Genomic DNA, 19114 nt, shown 5'->3' with positions numbered 1-19114 from the left:
TGGACCTGCCTCGGTATTACAAACCCGAATGAGAAATACAAAACTCTCCCTGGGTAGAACGGTCCATTTCATACCGATGCCCTGCTGAACAGCTTTCCTTTAATCCTCGTTTCTGCCAAGGGGGCATTTCTACACGCTGTCAGGTTCAGGGAACGAAGGATGCACACATGATGATCTCCATAGGAAACCACTGCTTCAAAAGACCAAGACATGCATTTTTTTACAAACGTTATAAATCGCATTTCCTTTTTAACAACAGTGATTTATTTACCTTCTGAAACAATATTTTACTTCCAGTTTCACTGATATATACTTGACAGAGAACACCGTATGAGTTTCAGGAGTACAGCATCATGTCCGGACTTAAATACGTTGAGACAATGACCGTAATAAGTTGAATAAGCATCAACCATCTCAGAGAGAAACGAAAAGGAGAGAAAGCAAGAAATTTTTTTCCCTTTGTGAGAATATCCACTGAAAAGCTGCACAATGCGAGAGGTGTGAGTTATGTACTGTTAGGGGCAAAATGAGGACGATACACCAGGATACAGCATCTCAACTGGAAGGACCTACTTCACTCTGTGGGATTTACTCATATCCATGTGACAAGGAAAAACCCAATCATTTTCAGATGCACTATGGGACAGGGGTGACAGCATGGGGGTGCCAGAGTATAGATATAAAAATATATTTATACTCTCCAATGAGCAGGAAGGCTTTTTCTTTTTTCTTGTCTTTTTGGGGCAGCACTGCAGCATATGGAGGCTCCTACACTTGGGGTTGATTTGGAGCTGCAGCCGCTGACCTACATACACTACAGTCACAGCAACGCGGGATCTGGGCCGCATCTGCGACCTACACCACAGCTCACAGCAACAATGGATCCTTAACCCACGGAGCAAGGCAAGGGATCGACTGTGTCCTCATGGATACTAGTCAGATTCATTTCCGCTGAGCCACGACGGGAACTCCTAGAAAGGATTTTTTATGTTTAGGGTGGAACCTGAGGCATATGGAAGTTCCCAGGCTAGGGGTTGAATCAGAGCTGCAGCTGCCAGCCCAGGCCAGAGCCACAGCAATGCCCCATCAGTGGCCTACACCACAGTTAACAGCAACGCCGGATCCTTAACCCATTAAGCAGGGCCAGAGACCGAACCCACAACCTCAAAGATACGAGTCGGGTTCATTACCGCTGAGCCACAGCCGGAAATCCAGAAAGGCTTTTTTGATGAAGGATCTTTCCATCCTCGTTACATTGTTGACGTTTCTCTCCAGTGTGAATTTTCTTATGAACATTAAGGTAATACTTTCTACTAAAGGCCTTGAAACACACATCACACTTATGTAATATCTCCTTTATGTGGTTTCTCTGATGACGCCTGAAAGAGGAACACTGAGTGAAAGTCTTCCCACACTCATTACACTTGTAAGGTTTCTCTCCAGTATGACTTCTCTGATGAACCCCAAGTTCTGAACTTCGCCGGAAGGCTTTCTCACATACATCGCATTTATACGGCCTTGCTTCTGTGTGGATTATTTTATGCTGTATGAAGGTGGAGCAATGAGAAAAGGTCTTGCCACACGCACTGCATTTGTAAGGCCTCTCTCCAGTGTGGACTCTCCGATGACTTGCAAAGTTTGTACTCTGACTAAAGGCCTTGCCACACTCATTGCATTTGTAGGGTTTCTCTCCGGTATGCACTCTGTGATGGGTCGTGAGGGTTGATTTTTTATTAAAGAACTTCCCACAGACGTTACATTGGTAAGGCTTCGCTCCAGTATGAATCCTCCAGTGAACTTCAAGGGCTGAATTGTGAGGAAAGTCTCTCCCGCAGATTTCACACTGAGAGGGCGTTGCTCCAGTGTGGGTTATCTGGTGTATTGAGAGGAATGAGCGGTAACAGAAGGTTTTCCCACACTCTTTACATTTGTAAGGCTTCTCTCCAGTATGAATTCTCTGATGACTGGAGAGATTTGAACTTTGACGAAAGGCTTTCCCACAGATGCTGCATTTATACGGCTTGGCTCCTGTGTGGATGAGTTTGTGTCGTATGATGTGGGAGGAAGAGGAAAAGGTTTTCCCACACTCATTACATTTGTAAGGTCTCTCCCCGGTGTGAACTCTCTGATGATACGCCAGGGATGTTTTAACACTGAAGGCCTTGCCGCATTCACTGCATTTATAAGGTTTCTCTCCCGTGTGAATTCTGTGATGATCTGTAAGGATTGATTTTTTATTGAAGAAGTTCCCACAGACGTTACACTGGTAAGGTTTTGCTCCGGTATGAATCCGCCAGTGAACTCCAAGGGATGATTTGTGGCTAAAGTTTCTCCCACACACTTCGCACTGATAGGGCCTGGCTCCGGCATGGGTTATCTGATGTACTGAGAGGAGCGAGCGGTAGCAAAAGGTTTTCCCACACTCCTTACATTTGTAAGCTTTCTCTTCAGTATGGATTCTCTGATGAACTGTGAGCGTTGATTTTTGTTTAAAGAACTTCCCACAGACAACACATTTGTAAGGTTTCTCTCCAGTATGAATTCTGTGATGATCTGTAAAGGTTAATTTGTAGTTAATCGATGAAACCAGATAAAACTGCAGATCCTAGGACTGTGTGTTTCAACAGCAAGTTGCAGAGGCAAAACCATGCCCACTTAGGGGAATACAAAATGAGGAGGCGTATACGAGCCCCACTGGGTAGCACTGTACAGGAGGGAAAGCAGCTCAAAGCACGTGGGTCAGACAGTGACCTTCACATGGACGCATACGTGCCTTTCACCACAAACGCCAAAGCAAAAGCATCACACAGTCACCCCCAAAGGGACAGGGCATTAAAATCATGTTCCGTCCAGGGCCTCACACATTCCCTAAGTAACATGCAAAGAAGATCCGATCCACCAGGCTCATAGCCCACGAGCCTCAAGGGCGCAGCAACAGCAGAACAGAAGGAGTGTCTGAGGAATCGGGACAAGCAGACAGGGCTTGAGACAGGTCCATGCAGCCTCTGAGGGGCCGGATGGAATCCAAGAGCAGCCAGTGTGTGCCCATCATCTGATGCTCTACTCTGAAGAGTGCACAGGAAGAAACTGTCTCCTGTATTCCCACAGAACTCTCTGGCAAGGGGAGCATTTCCCAAATGCAATTAACGGTGAGGCTCCCACTCGGGCCTTCTGAGACCTGACCTGGGTTCCCTCTGATACACCCCCGAGCTCATTCCCAGCACTCTCCACAGCCCCCGGCCCTTTCTCTTGCCCCAACATGGGCAACACATTCACCAGAGAAACCGAAATTCCTCCACCTGAGTGAAACAAAGGTGATTTGCTCTGACTTTTCCAGAATCCGAGATCTCTGTGGAGGTGAGAACTGAGGACAATACAGGTGGGTCTAGAAAAATATTTCACAAATCCTCCTTCTGAGTACACAGCCTATAGTGGAATACTGCAGAAATAAGAGTCATTTCCTACAGCTCCAAAATTAGAAGCACATGAATAGAAAAGAGGAAAGTGGGTGTATTCAAAGTTTGCCACTGAGCTTGAAATAAACGAAAGCTCTGAAACAACTCCAGATGTATCATGAAGTGGGGAGACCATTTGAGGAAAGATGTTTCAACCCCTGATGCTATATACTGAACCTTTCATGGCTGAGTCAACAGGACTGTCAGACTACTCACCCAAAACAGGGCCTAACGGAGTTCCCACTGTGACCCAGCGGGTTAAGAATCCGATACAGCAGCTCAGGAAGCTGCAAAGGGGCAGGTTCAATCGCCCATCAGCTCAGTGTGTTAAAGGACCTGGCCTGTTCCAGCTGTGGAGTAAGTTTCAGCTGTGCCTTGGACTAAATCCCCAGCCAGGAAATTTCCACATACCAAGGGCCCAGCCATGGAAAAAAAAAAAACGCCTCCCAAGAGCCACACAGGGGAAAGTGCAAGGGCAGACTCCACCTCTTAAAAAAAGTAGTTATCCTTGGGGTTCCCATTGTTGTACAGCATAAACAAATCCAACTAGGAACCATGAGGTTAGAGGTTCCACCCCTGGCCTCGCTCAGTGAGTTAAGGATGGGGCAGTACTGTGAGCCATAGTGTAGGTCACCGTCACAGCTCAGATCCCGAGTTGCTGTGGCTGTGGTGCAGGCCGGCAAATGTAGATCAGATTAGACTCCTAGCCTGGAAACTTCCATATGCTGTGTGTGTGGCCCTAAAATACAAAAACAAAAACAAAAGTTATCCTTGGAGTTCCCGTTGTGGCGCAGTGGTTAACGAATCCGACTAGGAACCATGAGGTTGAGGGTTCAATCCCTGGCCTCGCGCAGTGGGTTAAGGATCCGGTATTGCCGTGAGCTGTGGTGTGGGTCACAGACGCGGCTCGGATCCCAAGTTGCTGTGGCTCTGGCCTAGGCTGGTAGCTATAGCTCCGATTAGACCTCTAGCCTGGGAACCTCCATATGCCACAGGAGCAGCTCAAGAAAAGGCAAAAAGACAAAAAAAATTTTAAATTTAAAAAACAAAAACAAAAAACAAGAAGTGATCCTCACCCACGGCGATGAGGTTCCTGTAGGTCTCCAGCATCACGTCCTTGTACAAGGCCCTCTGAGCAGGGTCCAGGCAGTCCCACTCCTCCCGAGTGAAACTGATGGCCACGTCGTCCTCGAAGGTCACCTGCTCCTGAAATGAAAACACATTTCTCCGAGGGGCTGGGAGGAGGTACTTTATTTTAACACAAAATAAGAAGAGAGGAGTTCCAGTTGTGGCTCAAAGCTAATGAATCCGACTAGTGCCCATAAGGCCGCAGGTCCAATCCCCGGCCCCACGCCATGGGTTAGGGATCTGGCGTTGCCATGAGCTGCAGTGTAGGTCCCGCACATGGCTTGCATCTGGTGTTGCTGTGGCTGTGGACTGGCAATTGCAGCTCCAATTGGCCCCTAGCCTGGGAACTTCCATATGCCTCTGCTGCAGGCCTAAAAAGATTTAAAAAAAGGAAAAAAGAGTAAGGATTAAGTTGATATAAGTTTTCTGAGGACGACAGCAGGGGACCCAGCAAATCTGAGCGTGCAAGGGCCAGTTCGGGATGGTGGCACCTCTGACTGAGCACCAGTGCGAGGAGAGGGAGGAGGTGGGGAAGGAATCAGAGGAGGCGTCAGAGGATGACCCGGAGGAGAAGTGGGAAGGAGAGAAATCCAGGCAAGAGTCGGTCCCCTGGTAGCTGCTCAGGCCCAAGGACGGGCCCCAAAGGATCCTTATCCACCTGTGCTGCTTCCGCAAGCAGATGACCTGTATCTCCCCTGCCCCTGCTGGCATACCTATTACTCGACCCTGATTGGGATGAAGGCGAGCCAGGGGCTCACGGGGGGACTGGCGCCTGGCAAGTGGCGGGAGAGGGACAGCCAGGCACCAGGCAGAGGGCCCACCTCGGGAAAGTTCATGTCTAAGAAACTCACCCGTCTCATAGCACAGAGTAAATGCTGAAGGACTCTTTGCTGTTATTTTTTTTCTTTTTCTTTTTCTTTTTTTTTTTGCGTGTCCTCTGAGATCAAGGGACAGACTGCTCTATAGGTTTTGCTTTTAATGCGACGATGACTAAATTCACTAAATGCATAGCCTCACATAGTGGCCACTAAGACACATATGCTTACCTCCTGAGTCCTTGAGACGCGGCCAGTCAGAACAGGGCCGTCTGGTAATGTAACACATACACGGGACTTAGAATGAAAACAATAATGTAAAGTGTCTCCATAATTTTTTACATTGGTCACAAGTTGGATGGCTCATATTGGGTCATATTGGGTCAAATAAAATAGAGCATTCAAATTTTAAAAAAGTAAGTATTCTGAGAAATTCATATAAAGTTACTGAAGCACATTATGTGTTTCTAAGTTTACCCTCTTCTGTTATTTTTTAAATAAGATTGTGATATCCAGAGTTCCCGTCGTGGCTCAGCGGAAACAAATCTGACTGCATCTGTGAGGATACAGGTCACAGGAATGATCCCTGGCCTCACTCGGTGGGTTAAGGATCCGGCGTTCCCGTGAGCTGTGGTGTGGGTTGCAGATGCAGCTTGGATCCTGCGTTGCTGTGGCTCTGGCGTAGGCCGGTGGCTACAGCTCCGATTCAACTCCTAGCCTGGGAACCTCCATGTGCCGCGAGTGCAGCCCTAAAAATACAAAAGACAAAAAAAAAAGGTTATGAAATCCTCCAATCATGGGTATGTTTTGCAGATTTGACCACATACACTGCATTGACTTGCATGTGCAGCTTCTGGTTGACAGACTGTGCATCCAGACAGGGCCCTAATAGCACTGACACCCCATCTCCAGTCCACAGGTGTGAAGCCCAGGACGATGCCCAGGGGGGCTCTCCACAAGTTCCAGCTCACTGGGTCATAAGTGGAGGGGACAGGCCCTGAGGGGAGGCCCTGGGTGACTGGGAATGGACAGTGTCGGGCAGGACACTTCAGCGTCAGATAAGATGAGTGAGGCCAAAGGAGGGCATCTCAGGAAGGACAGACGGAGAATCCCTGAGGAATTAACTTTACCTGAGAAACAGCCATTCCTGACTCCTGGTCTTCCTTCCTCTTCCTCCTCCTCCCCTGCTGGGCTTCTTGCTCAGGCAACATGAGGCTTCGAAGTCAATCTTGAAAGGTGAGAAGGTTCCTAAAGTGTAGGATCCACACGCCTCCTTCCTGTGCCACAACCACACACAGAGCGGAGACCGCACCATGTGGAAGAGACACATACAAATTTGTACATAAAAGTCTTTCCATCATCCGCTCATTTTGTCAGGGGACCACTGACTGGAACCGCCCACCCTGGCCAGGCACAGTGAGAGCCGCCTGCATGAGCTGACTCCTAACGGGAGGCCCTGGTGAGGAATAGGTGCCGCCCTGAAGCCTAACCAGGAGCATTGAGGAGGGGCCCGCCAGAGGGAGGAGAGGACCGACCTCCCAGGATTCTTGGCACTGGGCTCCATCTCGGCCGAGAGCTGTGAGCACCACCAGGAAGGGCTCTGAGCCAGACCCTGTCCGGGCCGAGCAGGATGACTGGGATGCAGGGATGACCTGGAAACTGACCCCATTCCCATAAAAGCTGAGCCTGTCGAGCCAGTTCTCCTGGTTCCCTCATTCTGCTCCTTTCTGCCCACGTGCCCCTTCCTAATCAAAATTCTCATGGGTTCTCAACAAACTCTCTAGACACCCCTTAGTCATTCCCTCATCCCACATACAATAACAGAAAGCATTTCAAACACTAATAACTCAAGCACAAGACAAAAATTAAGAAGGCAACAAAGGATCCACTAGACACAAAACGGCATATGTTCATTTGCACACAGCCTGAACACGGTCAACTCCAGAAACCACTAAGAAGAGAGACATGTCTTCAGTGACGCTCACGCTCCATTGGGACCCCAGCATCGTCCAAGAAAACACTCAACATTTTCTTTTACGTCTTTCCTAGTGGGTCTGAAATATTCAGCTGCAACCCACAATGCTAAAAAAAAAATACCAAAGGTAAGCCACAAAATGATGCCTACAACTTTCTCTGTGTTACTCTAAGAGCTGCACATGATTCGAGCCCTCCAAAAACCCCAACCATGTCAGTGGGTAACATGGGGAAGCCGCGGGCCAGGCTCTACCCATTCCCTCCGGACAGGAAGCCCACCCTCCTGCGTCCAGACCTCCCACGGCCTCGGCTCAGGCCATACTTCCAGGGACACTGGATGAACATGTTTTGGTTCTTTCTAAATCCACTGCCGCCATCCTTCCCCAGGTGTGACTGTGAAATAACCAATGACACCGATGCATGGACGCCTCAGTCTCAGTCCGCTGGAGCATGAACAGACACCACGGCACCTCCCATCACGCAAAGCCCATCATCATGACCATCAACCCACCCTGAATGCGCCAGACAGAACTGAGACATCCTTGTCCTGGAGTGTGACACACCCCTTCACTCTGCAGCACTCACTGGGTCACCCTGCTGCTCACACGTGTCGCCGTGTTCCTCCTGGGGCCCCTCCAGGCGCCCCTCCACTCTCTTCCATGCCAACACGAGGAAACAGGAAAGAGCAGCGAGACCTGTCAGCATGGGCAGAGCAAGACCTCACACAAGCTACCACCCAGAAGACACTGGGCATTTAGTACGAAGGTCAAGCAGCTGGACGTCCTGTGAAAATGGGCCAGCAACCAGATTTGTTACGGAGTCCAGCTACAAAGTCACAAAGCGAGGAAGTCACAAAGACAGAAGGTCCCAAGAGTCCTGTCTTCTGTTCTCCCCACTCGCAGATAATTAAAAGATGCCCTAGCTCTTAGATGGGGCGTCCCTCACGGCCCCTTAGGTTCTGGACCGTCTGCCACGCTTAGCGCAGTGAAATCACTATTCCGTAATCAGACCACACACATTGCCGGAAGGTGAAGGTCATGAAAACATGGTCATTGGTCTTAGGAACTGCATAGCCTGGAAGCTACGCCAACAAGCAGACTAAACATGGGGATACCTGGGGACCCTATAGGAGGACACCAGATGGAAAAGCACCCCCCCTCTTTTTTTTTAAAGGGCGGCACCTGTGGCATATGGAAGTGGCGAGGCTAGGGGGTGAATAGGCGCTACAGCTGCCGGCCTATGCTAAAGCCACGCTGGAACTGAACCACGACCATGACCTACACAGGAATTCACAGGAATTAACCCACTACGTGAGGCCAGGGATTGAACCCTCGCCCTTGTGGATACCAGTCAGGTTTGTAACTCACTGAACCACAATGGGAACTCCGGAAAGGCCTTTTTTGGCCTCCCTACATGGTTCTTTTTTTTTTTTTTTTTTTGATTTTGCATAATTAAGTAGCCACATCAAATAATAAACAATTAGAACTGGGAACTCCCATCCTGGCTTAGCAGAAACAAATCTGACTAGCCTCCACGAGGACACAGGATCGATCCCTGGCCTCGCTCAGTAGGTTAAGGATCAGGCGTTGCCATGAGCTATGGCGGAGGTCACAGACGTGGCTCGGATCTGGAGGTGCTGTGGCTCTGGCGTAGGCCGGCAGCTACGGCTTTGACTGGACCCCTAGCCCGAGAACTACCATATACTGCAGGTGAGGCCCTAAAAAGACAAAAACCCAATTAGATCAAACATGGGAACGATCCTCCTTGCTTGTCCTCCTTCCTTGCTCTTCTAGGAGGATGACTCAGCCCCACCACAGCCCCAGCATTTAAGCACATCCCCAGGAGCTTCCATTGCAGCTCAGCGGTAATGATCCGGACTGGTATCCATGAGGACACGGGTTTGTTCCCTGGCCTTGCTTAGTGGGTTGGAGATCTGGCATTGGTGAGAGCTATGGTGTATGTCGCAGATGAGGCTCGGATCTGGCGTCACAGTGGCTGAGATGTAGGCTGGCAGCTGTAGCTCAGATTCCATCCCTAGCCTGGGAACCTCCATATAGCACAAGTTCAGCCATAAAAACCAAAAAGATAAAAATACCTTCCCCTCGGAGTTCCCGTCGTGGCTCAGTGGTTAACGAATCCGACTAGGAACCATGAGGATGCGGGTTCGTTCCCTGCCTTGCTCAGTGGGCTAAGGATCTGGTGTTGCCGTGAGCTGTGGTGTAGGTTGCAGACACAGCTCGGATCCCACGTTGCTGTGGCTGTGGTGTAGGCCGGTGGCTACAGCTCCAATTAGACCCCTAGCCTGGGAACCTCCATATGCCTCGGGAGGCGGTCCTAGAAAAGGCAAAAAGACAAAAACAACAACAACAACAACAACAAAATTCCCCTCAACCGTGAAATTATTCAAAAAAAAGTAAATAAATAAAGATAAATGCATCCCCAGAGGGAGATGCTGCAGCCCCCCTGGGAGGAGAAGGGACACTGGGCTCCCTTCAATGGAGGGACAACAGGACAGACGGAAAAGAGTCAATAATCCACAGAGACGGGAATTTCTGATGACAGGGGTTGATATACTGGCCATCAAACACACTGAAGGTGGCAGCAGAGACTGTCAGGAGGGGCGGGGGACCTCTCTGAGCCGAGACCTGAAGGGTGACAAAGGGCCTGAGCCCTGGTGCCTGAAAGGCAAAGGGGAAGAAGAGGAACGAAGAGCTGAGACCGACAAGGTGACTGTGCCCTGGGCAGTGAACCCGCAGCACTGGGTCTGCTCCCAGGACAGGGCTGCAGACACAGGCAGGGCCCTGAGGGCGACACAGGGCTGTGCCGCCACAGGGAGGAGTCGGGGTTTGTCCTGAGGCCCAAGAAGAGCCAGCGGAGGTCTGGGCATCAGGAAACACGTCGACTCCCTTCGGGTTTGCAGGAGACACTCGTTCTGGTCTCTCTTACTCTGAGCCTATATTCCTGCCTCCACGGCAGCCTTTCTGCTCTTCTCCTTCCTGCTGGGAGGACGAGGACTCCTTTAAAACTCTAACTCCAAAGAGAAGTGCCCCAAACAAACACACACCCAATTAGGCCAATCCTTTCAGGGGTCAGTGCTGCTCAGAAGGTGTTGTTGCTCTGTCCTCTCATCTTCATGTTACGAGGGGGCTCCCTGTGGCCCACATGGGAGACAATTCATGAGGCAGTTTGCAAAGAGGGCACAGAAATCAGGTGTGCCTGAATTCTCCAATGGGATCTGTCTGGCGTTCCCATCGTGGTTTAGCCTTAAGGAACCCGATAGTAGTCATGAGGATGCAGGTTCCATTCCTGGCCTTGCTCAGTAGGTTAAGGATCTGGCATTGCCGTGAGCTGTTATGAGGCCACAGATGTGGCTCAGATCCCTCGCTGTGGCTATGGTGTAGGCCGGGGGCTGCAGCTCCAACTTGACCCCTATCCTGGAAACTTCCATATGCCAAAGGTGTGGCGCAAAAAAAGACAAAAATAAATAAATAAAATTTAAAAAAATCAAAATACAGAATTGCAAAATTATATCCACGGGTGCAGGAAACACTGTAAGGAGTCAGCTTAGAAATAAGCTCTAACTGGTGTAAGTGCAGACAGGGCTTGGATCCCTCCCTGCTGTGGCTGTGGTGTAGGGCAAGAGCTGCAGCTATCATTTGACCCCTAGCCTGGGACCTTCCATATGCTGCCTCGCAGCCTTAAAATGCAAAAAAAAAAAAGAAAAGAGGAGTTCCTGTCGTGGCACAGTGGTTAACGAATCCGACTAGGAACCATGAGGTTGCGGGTTCGACCCCTGCCTTGCTCAGTGGGTTAACAATCCGGCGTTGCCGTAAGTTGTGGTGTAGGTCGTAGACGCGGGTCGGATCCCCCGTTGATGTGGCTCTGGCGTAGGCCGGTGGCTACAGCTCCGATTTGACCCCTAGCCTAGGAACCTCCATATGCCTCGGCAGCAGCCCAAGAAATAGCAAAAAAAAAAAAAAAAGAAAAGAAAGAAAGGAAAGAAAAAAAAAGAAATAAGCTCTGGGCAAATTTCTTCATGAGGAGCAGAAGGTTCCGGTCAATCCAGCCCATCGCTCATCACGTGCAGAGGACAGTTAGGAGGGACCTGAGGGAAACATCTTGATATCACGTCACCGCTCACTATTGTACCCATCACAGACAAAGGAAGAAAACAAAATATAAAGCTAACCGGTGAAACTAGATTTTAACATTAATATGAAAAAGATTAGTGATGTATTTGCCAAGTGCTCAACAAAATAGTCTAAAATCATTGATCACTCACCAAGGAAGTTTACCAAGATAAAGAAAACACAGGAGTTCCCTTTGTGGCTCAGAGGTTAAAAAAACCTGATTAGGATCCATGAGGATTCGGGTTCAACCCCTGCCCTCGCTCAGTGGGTTAAGGTTCTGGTGTTGCTGTGAGCTGTGGTATAGGTTGCTGTGGCTGTGGTGTAGGCTGGCAGCCACAGCTCTGATTCGACCCCTAGCCTGGGACCTTCCATATGCGGTGGGTGTTGCCCTAAAAAGCCAAAAAAAAAAAAAAGAAGAAAAGAAAAAGAAAAAGAAAACACAGATGGTGAACAAACCTCAAAGAAATTTAAAGGGAAATAACATGTCAATTATTTATAATCTAAATATTCTTGTGCCAAAGTTATGTTTTTTACTTTTTAAAGCCGCATCTGTGGCATAGGGAAGCTTCCAAGCTAGGGGTCAAATTGGAGCTGCAGCTGCTGGTCTACACCCATACCCACAGCAACACCGGATCCGAGACCTACACCACAGCACTGCCAGATCCTTAACCCACTGAGTGAGGCCAGGGATCGAACCCACATCCTCGTGGATGCTAGTCGCGTTTGTTTCCCCTGAGCCACGATGGGAATTTCTGCGCCAAAGTTTGAAATACTTGAGAATACAGCATATTTAAAAACAAATGAAGTGACCAGATTACAGAAGGCCACCATAACTCACTTCAGAAGTTAGTAATTATTTACAAGAAAGTAGAAATTGAACATACTGATTAATTTCAAGCTCCAAATAATTCAACTGAGAAACAAAATGTAAATGCAGTACAAAACACCCACAACACTTTGAATGTTGCTTTAAAGAGGCACCAGGTAGTGACACTTTTTTCCCTACTAATCTCCACCCTTCCTCCACCCCACGCTACGGGTTACATGCAACTGCCTAAATCAAGGCAACTGCCCTAGGCTGAACAGGAATTGCAAAAGCAAGTTATCATTTGTTACAAATAATTACTAAATGCACAAACTTGCAGTTTCCGGCCTGGAGATCCTGATTTGCCCTCTGGGCTACAACCCTTCTATCTAAGTTGTGCTTCCTTTGCTGCCACACTCTCACACCCTCAGGGGGCTATGCTTACTTCCTGCTGGCTTTTTTCTCAGCTCCTCTCATTATTTCCAGTTATGCCCAGTGTAGCAACAATGGGATCCCTGTCCAGGGCCTGAACAAGGACTCCCGTCTAACACTCAGAAACATATCGTTTGACGAGACACGTGTGCTGACAAAGCAAAAGACTGTTCTGGAAGGAACACTCAGGCCCAGGGCAGTAGGGTGAGAGAACCCACGACTGCTCTGCCATGTAGATTATAGATAGTATCACCTTTTATGGGAATGGGGTCAGTTTCTGGGCTGTCTCTTGCTCTGCCCATATCCGATGTGACTTAGGGCCCTTCCTGGTGGCAAGTGACTCTCTCAGGCAAGATGGGTTCCAGCTCCAAGGCATCTGGGAGGTTGGTCCTCTCTCCTTCCTCAAGACTTCACCCGGTTCGTTTTCCAGGCAGCACCACCTTCCTTATCAGGGCCCCCATTGAGAAATACATCATGCTAGCAGTAATTAAGGCGCCTGGCCAAGGTTTGTGGTTGGGGTCAAGAGTTTCCTAACACCAAGCAAATGTTGCTATGAAGGCCAAGGTTCCAACTCTTTTATCCCAGCCACTCTCACTCTGCCTGAAATGCCTCACCATTGTTATCCCCCCCTCCTACCACTGATACGCTGCCGGTCTCTCAGGGATTTTCTCCAATCCCTGCTGATCCTCTTTTAATTACTTCTTTATTTACGTTTATCATACTGCAGCAGGTACAAGGATAAACCGCTGTTATGCCAGCGTCTCTCTAGAAGAGTTTCAGGCATCGTCTAAGTTACTATCGTCCTCTGTAATTCTTGTCTCCAGTTTCTCTCTCTCTCAGTCGCCCTCTGCACCTGCTTCTCCTGGATTCCCCTTGCCTACGTATTCGCAACCGAATAAAACGCTCGCCTACGGGAAGAGACCATTTTTCATCCGGAGATATCTGAGAAGGAACAGTACCGGGGGTCCCACGGCTCGTCAGGGTCACCCTCCTCCTACGCGGGGTGCGGGGAAGGGCTGACGACGCAGGGGAGGCCTGCGGGGCAGAAGGACCGGCCTGAGGGGCCGCGAAGACAGAGGGGCTGCAGGGAGGGAGGATGTCTCAGGAGGGGGGGCTCCCGAATCCCAGCACCAGGGCGAGGACGCGGCTTCTCCGGGAGCCCGGGCGGCCGGCGCTGCCTCCAGGGCGGGGGGCGAGGCGGGGGCGCGGGTCCTCTTCGCGGAAGAGGACTTTACGTGGGGGGTGGGGGCGACGAAGGCACTAAAGGTTTTTAAGCAGGAACGTATCTCGAAACGCAGCGTCTATGTGGACATCAGGCAGAAAAGTCAAAGGCAGAGACTGGCCTCAGAGCGATTTCAAACCCAAAGGAAAACATACCTGACCCAGAACGGCGACGTCCGGAATTGCTCCGGGTGGAGACGCCGCTGCTGGGATAGAAACTCTATAGTCACTCCCAAGACTGTGAGGACACAGCAAGGGGCACCTCGCAGCCAAATTACACAAGAAAGGAGCAAAAAAAACCCGGCCCGCTGTCTGACCTTCACTTCCTGGACTGTTTCCCTTTCCGGAGGAAAATGTCTGCGCCGCGAAGAGGCGGGACTTCCGGGGGCGGGACCTGGGCGGGGCGCTGTCGGGGCGGGGCGGGGCCAGGAGCGACCCCTGGGCAGCACCTGAGCCGGGAAGGGCGGGGTCCTGAGGGTGATTTCCTGCACCTGCTAACTTTAAGGGACTCTCTGTAACGGTTAGAAGATAAACGCATAAAATCGTGGGGGTCAGTTACTTAGGAAACGAAGATTCTTCCTCTAAAGAGAGAAAAATTTTCCATAAAATACTACCATGAAAAAGAACAGTATAAATGGAGTTTCCCTTGTTGCATAGTGGGTTAAGGATCCCCTTGTCTCTGCAGATGCTCTCATTGCTGCAGTGGCACGGGTTCCATCCTGACTCAGAAACTTCTACAGGAGTGGAACCAAAACAAAGAAACAAAATTACACTGTGAGGCTGTCTGAGGGGGTCAAGGCCCAAAGCAAACATAGGCACTCTGCTCAAGCATGATATTCCGGGAGTTCCCGTCGTGGCACAGTGGTTAACGAATCCAGCTAGGAACCATGACGTTGGGGGTTCAATCCCTGGCCTTGCCCAGTGGGTTAAGGATCCGGTGTTGCCGTGAGCTGTGGTGTAGGTCGCAGACACGGCTTGGATCCTGCGTTGCTGTGGCTCTGGAGTAGGCTGACAGCTACAGCTCCGATTGGACTCCCCTAGCCTGGAAATCTCCATATGCCGTGGGAAGCGGCCCTAGAAAAGGCAAAAAGACAAAAAGACAAAAAAAAAAAAAAAGGCATGATATTCCAAGGTGCTGGTGACTACCTTCCTGGAACACAAAACAAATATTAGTAAGGATGTGGAGAAAAGAGAACCCACTTAGCCACTTGGTGGCAATGCAAATTGGTGCAGCCACTGTGGAAAACTGGACAGTTTTCTCCGGCAATTAAAAACAGAACTTTCTTATGACATAGCAGATCCACTCTTGGTTATATATCAGAGAATGATATAAAATGATAGGATTTTCTTGGTTTTTGTTTTTCAGCCACAAACATGGCATGTGGAAATTCCCAGGAACGGGACTGAACCTAAGCCACAGCAGTGACCTGAGCCGATGAAGTCACAAAGCTTTCTGCACCACAAGGCAACTCTGATTTATTTATTTATTTTTTATTACTCAATGAATTTATCACATCTGTAGTTGTATAATGATCATCACATCCAGTTTCACAGGATTTCCACCCCAAACGCAAGCACATCCCCCACCCCCCAAACTGCCGACTCGATTTTTTTTAGCAAATAGCCTAATTATGAAGAAAAAATACATCTTATTGAAAATGGGTAAAAAATGTGTTTTGCTCTAGTCTGAACATTTGATGTCCTTAATGAAGAGACCAATTGTACCTACTCAGAAAACAATGCTGGTCTGCTGACTCTGGTGAGAATAATTTCCCTCTTCATTTAAAAAAAAAAAAAGTAGCATTTAAGGAGTCCTGTTGTGGCTCAGCGGAAACGAACCCAACTAGTATCCATGATGATGCAGGTTCAATCCCTGGCCTGGCTCAGTGCGTTAAGGATCTGGCAGGCCATGAGCTGAGGTGTATGTCAAAGGCCAGGCTCAGAACTGGCATCGCTGTGGCTGTGGCATGGGCCAGCATCTGCAGCTCTGATTTGACGCCTAGACTAAGAACTTCCATATGCCTAGGGCGGCCCTAGGGGGAAAAAAGCAACTCATTAATGCAGGTTTCATAGCATTGTGGGTTTGGGGGTTGACAGCATGCATCTTTCAAAGATATCATGTGATATTTTTCTGTTTTCATTGAAAATAGTATGGCAAGGGCTGACAGAAACATTCTAATACCTCTGAATGGGACAGTTCCTCTTGGATACTGTTCATTTTTTATGCGTATTTTATTTATTTGGCTGCTCCTGCCAGGAACTGAGACCATGCCACATGTAGAAGTTCCAAAGGCCAGGGAAGGAAGCCATGCCACAGCAGCGACCTGACCTGAGCCGCAGCAGTGGCAAGGAGGGAATCCTTAACCTGCTGCACCACCAGGCAATTCTACATATTTTTCATTCTTGAAACTCTTTAAAATTCATCTTTTCCAATTATGTCATTGAGCAATTCAAACAAAAAAGGGTTTGTATGGTTTTTTAAATTTTCTTTTCTTTCTTTCTTTTTTGTCTTTGTAGGGCTGTGCCCAAGGAATATGGAAGTTGCCAGGCTAGGAGTCTAATCAGAGCTATAGCCACTGACCTATTCTACAGCCTCAGCAAGGCCAGATCCAAGTCCCATCTGCCACCTACACCGCAACTTGCCCAAGACGACCCACTGAGTGGGATCAGGGATCAAACTCAAATTCTCTGGGACACTAGTCAGGTTTGTTTTGTTTTTTTTTTTTTTTTTGCTTTTGAGGGACACATGTGTGGTACATGGAAGTTCCCAGACCAGGGGGTTTAATCGGAGCTGCAGCTGCTGGCCACAGCCACAGCCACAGCCACAGCACTGTGGGCTCTGAGTTTCGACTGCGCTCTACATCACACTCATGGCAAAACATCGGATTGCTGATCACTGAGCGAGGCCAGGGATTGAACCCACATCCTTACGGATGCTAGTCGGATTTGTTTCCACTGCACCACGGCAGGAACTCCCTCGTCAGGTTCTTAACCTGCTGAGCCACAAAGGGAACTCTGTAACTAATATTTGGCATATGCTGACTATATTCCCATCATGTAAATCAGCATGCAAGCCTCGTGTCAACCTTGGACACGGAAGAGAATGCGAAGAACTACATTCATGGGCGGTGCACACATGGATATGCAGCAGGTTTCAGGAGTGTTCCAACAAAATAAAAGCCCTGAAATGAAGTCGTTTACCCCCTGCACAGCACACCAAGGCTGCATCACAACTAACCTCCAAGCACACACTGGAGTGGGGCCATAAAGCACCCAGTCTGGAGTCTCCTGAATCACACTGCTCAGATTAAATACAGGCAAGCCCTTTGTCCTCTCTCCCCCTAAAAAGGTAACCTTGCCTACAAGATTTTCTTTCCTTTTTATAGTATCTCTTTATCTTTCCTACTTTCTACATATAAAGGCTTCACGATCTTGACAGCTCTTTTGAGCCCCTCTTTATTTACGAGGTGGGATGGAGCCTGACTCATGAATCCTTCAAGAAAGGCAGTTAGATCTTTCACTTTTTTTCTACATTAGAAGACAGAGACTGTAATGCAGTTCTGTAGTACTCATGATATAGTAGTGGTGTGTGAGGTCGCATACACTGCGCAGTCTGCTGCAGCTCCGACTGGACCCCTAGCCTGGGAAATTCCACATGCTGCGGGTCTGGCACTAAAAAAAATGTATATATATAATTATGTGATGTGTATGTACATATGTGTGTGTATATATATAATTATATAATATGTGTATATATACCTATCACAATTACATACATATATCATAATCGTATACATATATGTGTCGCAATTATATACAAATATACATATATACACATATCAGGATTATATACATACATACTTATGTGATATGTATACATATATATCACATATTAATAAATAAAATATTCTCCAGTGGGGTTAATAGCCATAATCTGAGCATTTTGAGGATGTGACTATAGTACCTGACAATGTGACCCAAAAAAAGTTACTAAAATATTAATTACATAACATACTGTGAATTGGAACAGCCACTCTGGAAAGAAGTTAAGGTTCCTCAAAATATATTTAAAAATATACATACAGGAGTTCCCTTCACAGCTTAACGGCTAATGAACGCGACCAGCACACATGAGGACGTGGGTTCGATTCCCGGCCTCACGCAGTGGGCTCCTGTCTTGCAGCCCTAAAAAGACAAAAAAATTGGAGTTCCCGTCGTGGCGCAGTGGTTAATGAATTCGACTAGGAACCATGAGGTTGCGGGTTCGATCCCTGCCCTTGCTCCGTGGGTTAATGATCCAGTGTTGCTGTGAGCTGTGGTGTAGGTTGCAGACGCGGCTCGGATCCCGAGTTGCTGTGGCTCTGGCGTAAGCCGGTGGCTACGGCTCTGATTCAACCCCTAGCCTGGGAACCTCCATATGCCGCGGGAGCGGCCCAAGAAATAGCAAAAAAAAAAGACAAAAATATATATATATATATATACAGGAGTTCCTGTCTTGGCGCAGTGGTTAACGAATCTGACTAGGAACCATGAGGTTGCAGGTTCCATCCCTGGCCTTGTTCAGTGGGTTAAGGATCCAGCGTTGCTGTGAGCTGTGGTATAGGTTGCAGACGCGGCTCAGATCTCGCGTTGCTGTGGCTCTGGTGTAGGCTGGTGGCTGCAGCTCCCATTCCACCCCTAGCCTGGGAACCTCCATATGCTGCAGGAGTGGCCCAAGAAATGGCAAAAAGACACCCCCCCCAAAAAAAAGAAAAAACCAACTGAGGTAATCACTTTGCAAAATGAATGTACATTGTTATCATCTGTATACTTAAAAATTTACATTATGTGGAGTTCCATTGTGGAGGAGTGTGTTAAAGATTCAACCTGGTCTCTGCAGAGGCTCGGGTTTGATCCCTGGCCTGACACAGTGGGTTGAAGGACCAGTGTTGCTACAGCTGTGGTGTAAGTTTCGGCTGTGGCTCAGATTCAATCCCTGGCCAGGGAAGTACATATGCCTCAGGTGTGGCTTTTTTTTTTTTTTTTTTTTTAATGTCTGCACCTGTGCCATATGGAAGTTCCCAGGTTAGGGGTCCAATTGGAGCTACAGCTGCCGGCCTACACCACAGCCACAGTAACGCCAGATCCTAGCTGTGACCTGCACCACAGCTCATG

At 48.6% G+C, this 19114-nt stretch overlaps 1 protein-coding gene across 4 annotated transcripts; it reads right to left on the bottom strand.

Annotated features, from left to right (window-relative positions):
* Window positions 1–1106: 1106 nt before the first annotated feature.
* Window positions 1107–14298, bottom strand: LOC125132696 (zinc finger protein OZF-like). Of its 4 annotated transcripts, XM_047790333.1 has the most exons (6): window positions 14278–14298; window positions 14117–14166; window positions 6529–6626; window positions 5630–5671; window positions 4532–4661; window positions 1107–2553 (listed from the first exon to the last, which is right to left on the bottom strand). In XM_047790333.1, exons 3-6 carry the CDS (start codon window positions 6607–6609, stop codon window positions 1187–1189), a joined length of 1620 nt encoding a protein of 539 aa, XP_047646289.1. In that variant the 5' UTR covers window positions 6610–6626; window positions 14117–14166; window positions 14278–14298; the 3' UTR covers window positions 1107–1186. The 4 variants fall into 4 exon arrangements, with proteins under 4 accessions (XP_047646289.1, XP_047646288.1, XP_047646287.1 ...); XM_047790332.1 differs by lacking the exon at window positions 14278–14298 and having other exon boundaries at window positions 14117–14269; XM_047790331.1 differs by lacking the exons at window positions 14117–14166; window positions 14278–14298 and having other exon boundaries at window positions 1108–2553; window positions 6529–8719.
* Window positions 14299–19114: the final 4816 nt, after the last annotated feature.

Source organism: Phacochoerus africanus, chromosome 8, assembly GCF_016906955.1.
Source record: "Phacochoerus africanus isolate WHEZ1 chromosome 8, ROS_Pafr_v1, whole genome shotgun sequence".
NCBI classification, from domain to species: domain Eukaryota; kingdom Metazoa; phylum Chordata; class Mammalia; order Artiodactyla; family Suidae; genus Phacochoerus; species Phacochoerus africanus.
This window is presented reverse-complemented; position numbering and strand designations above follow the sequence as displayed.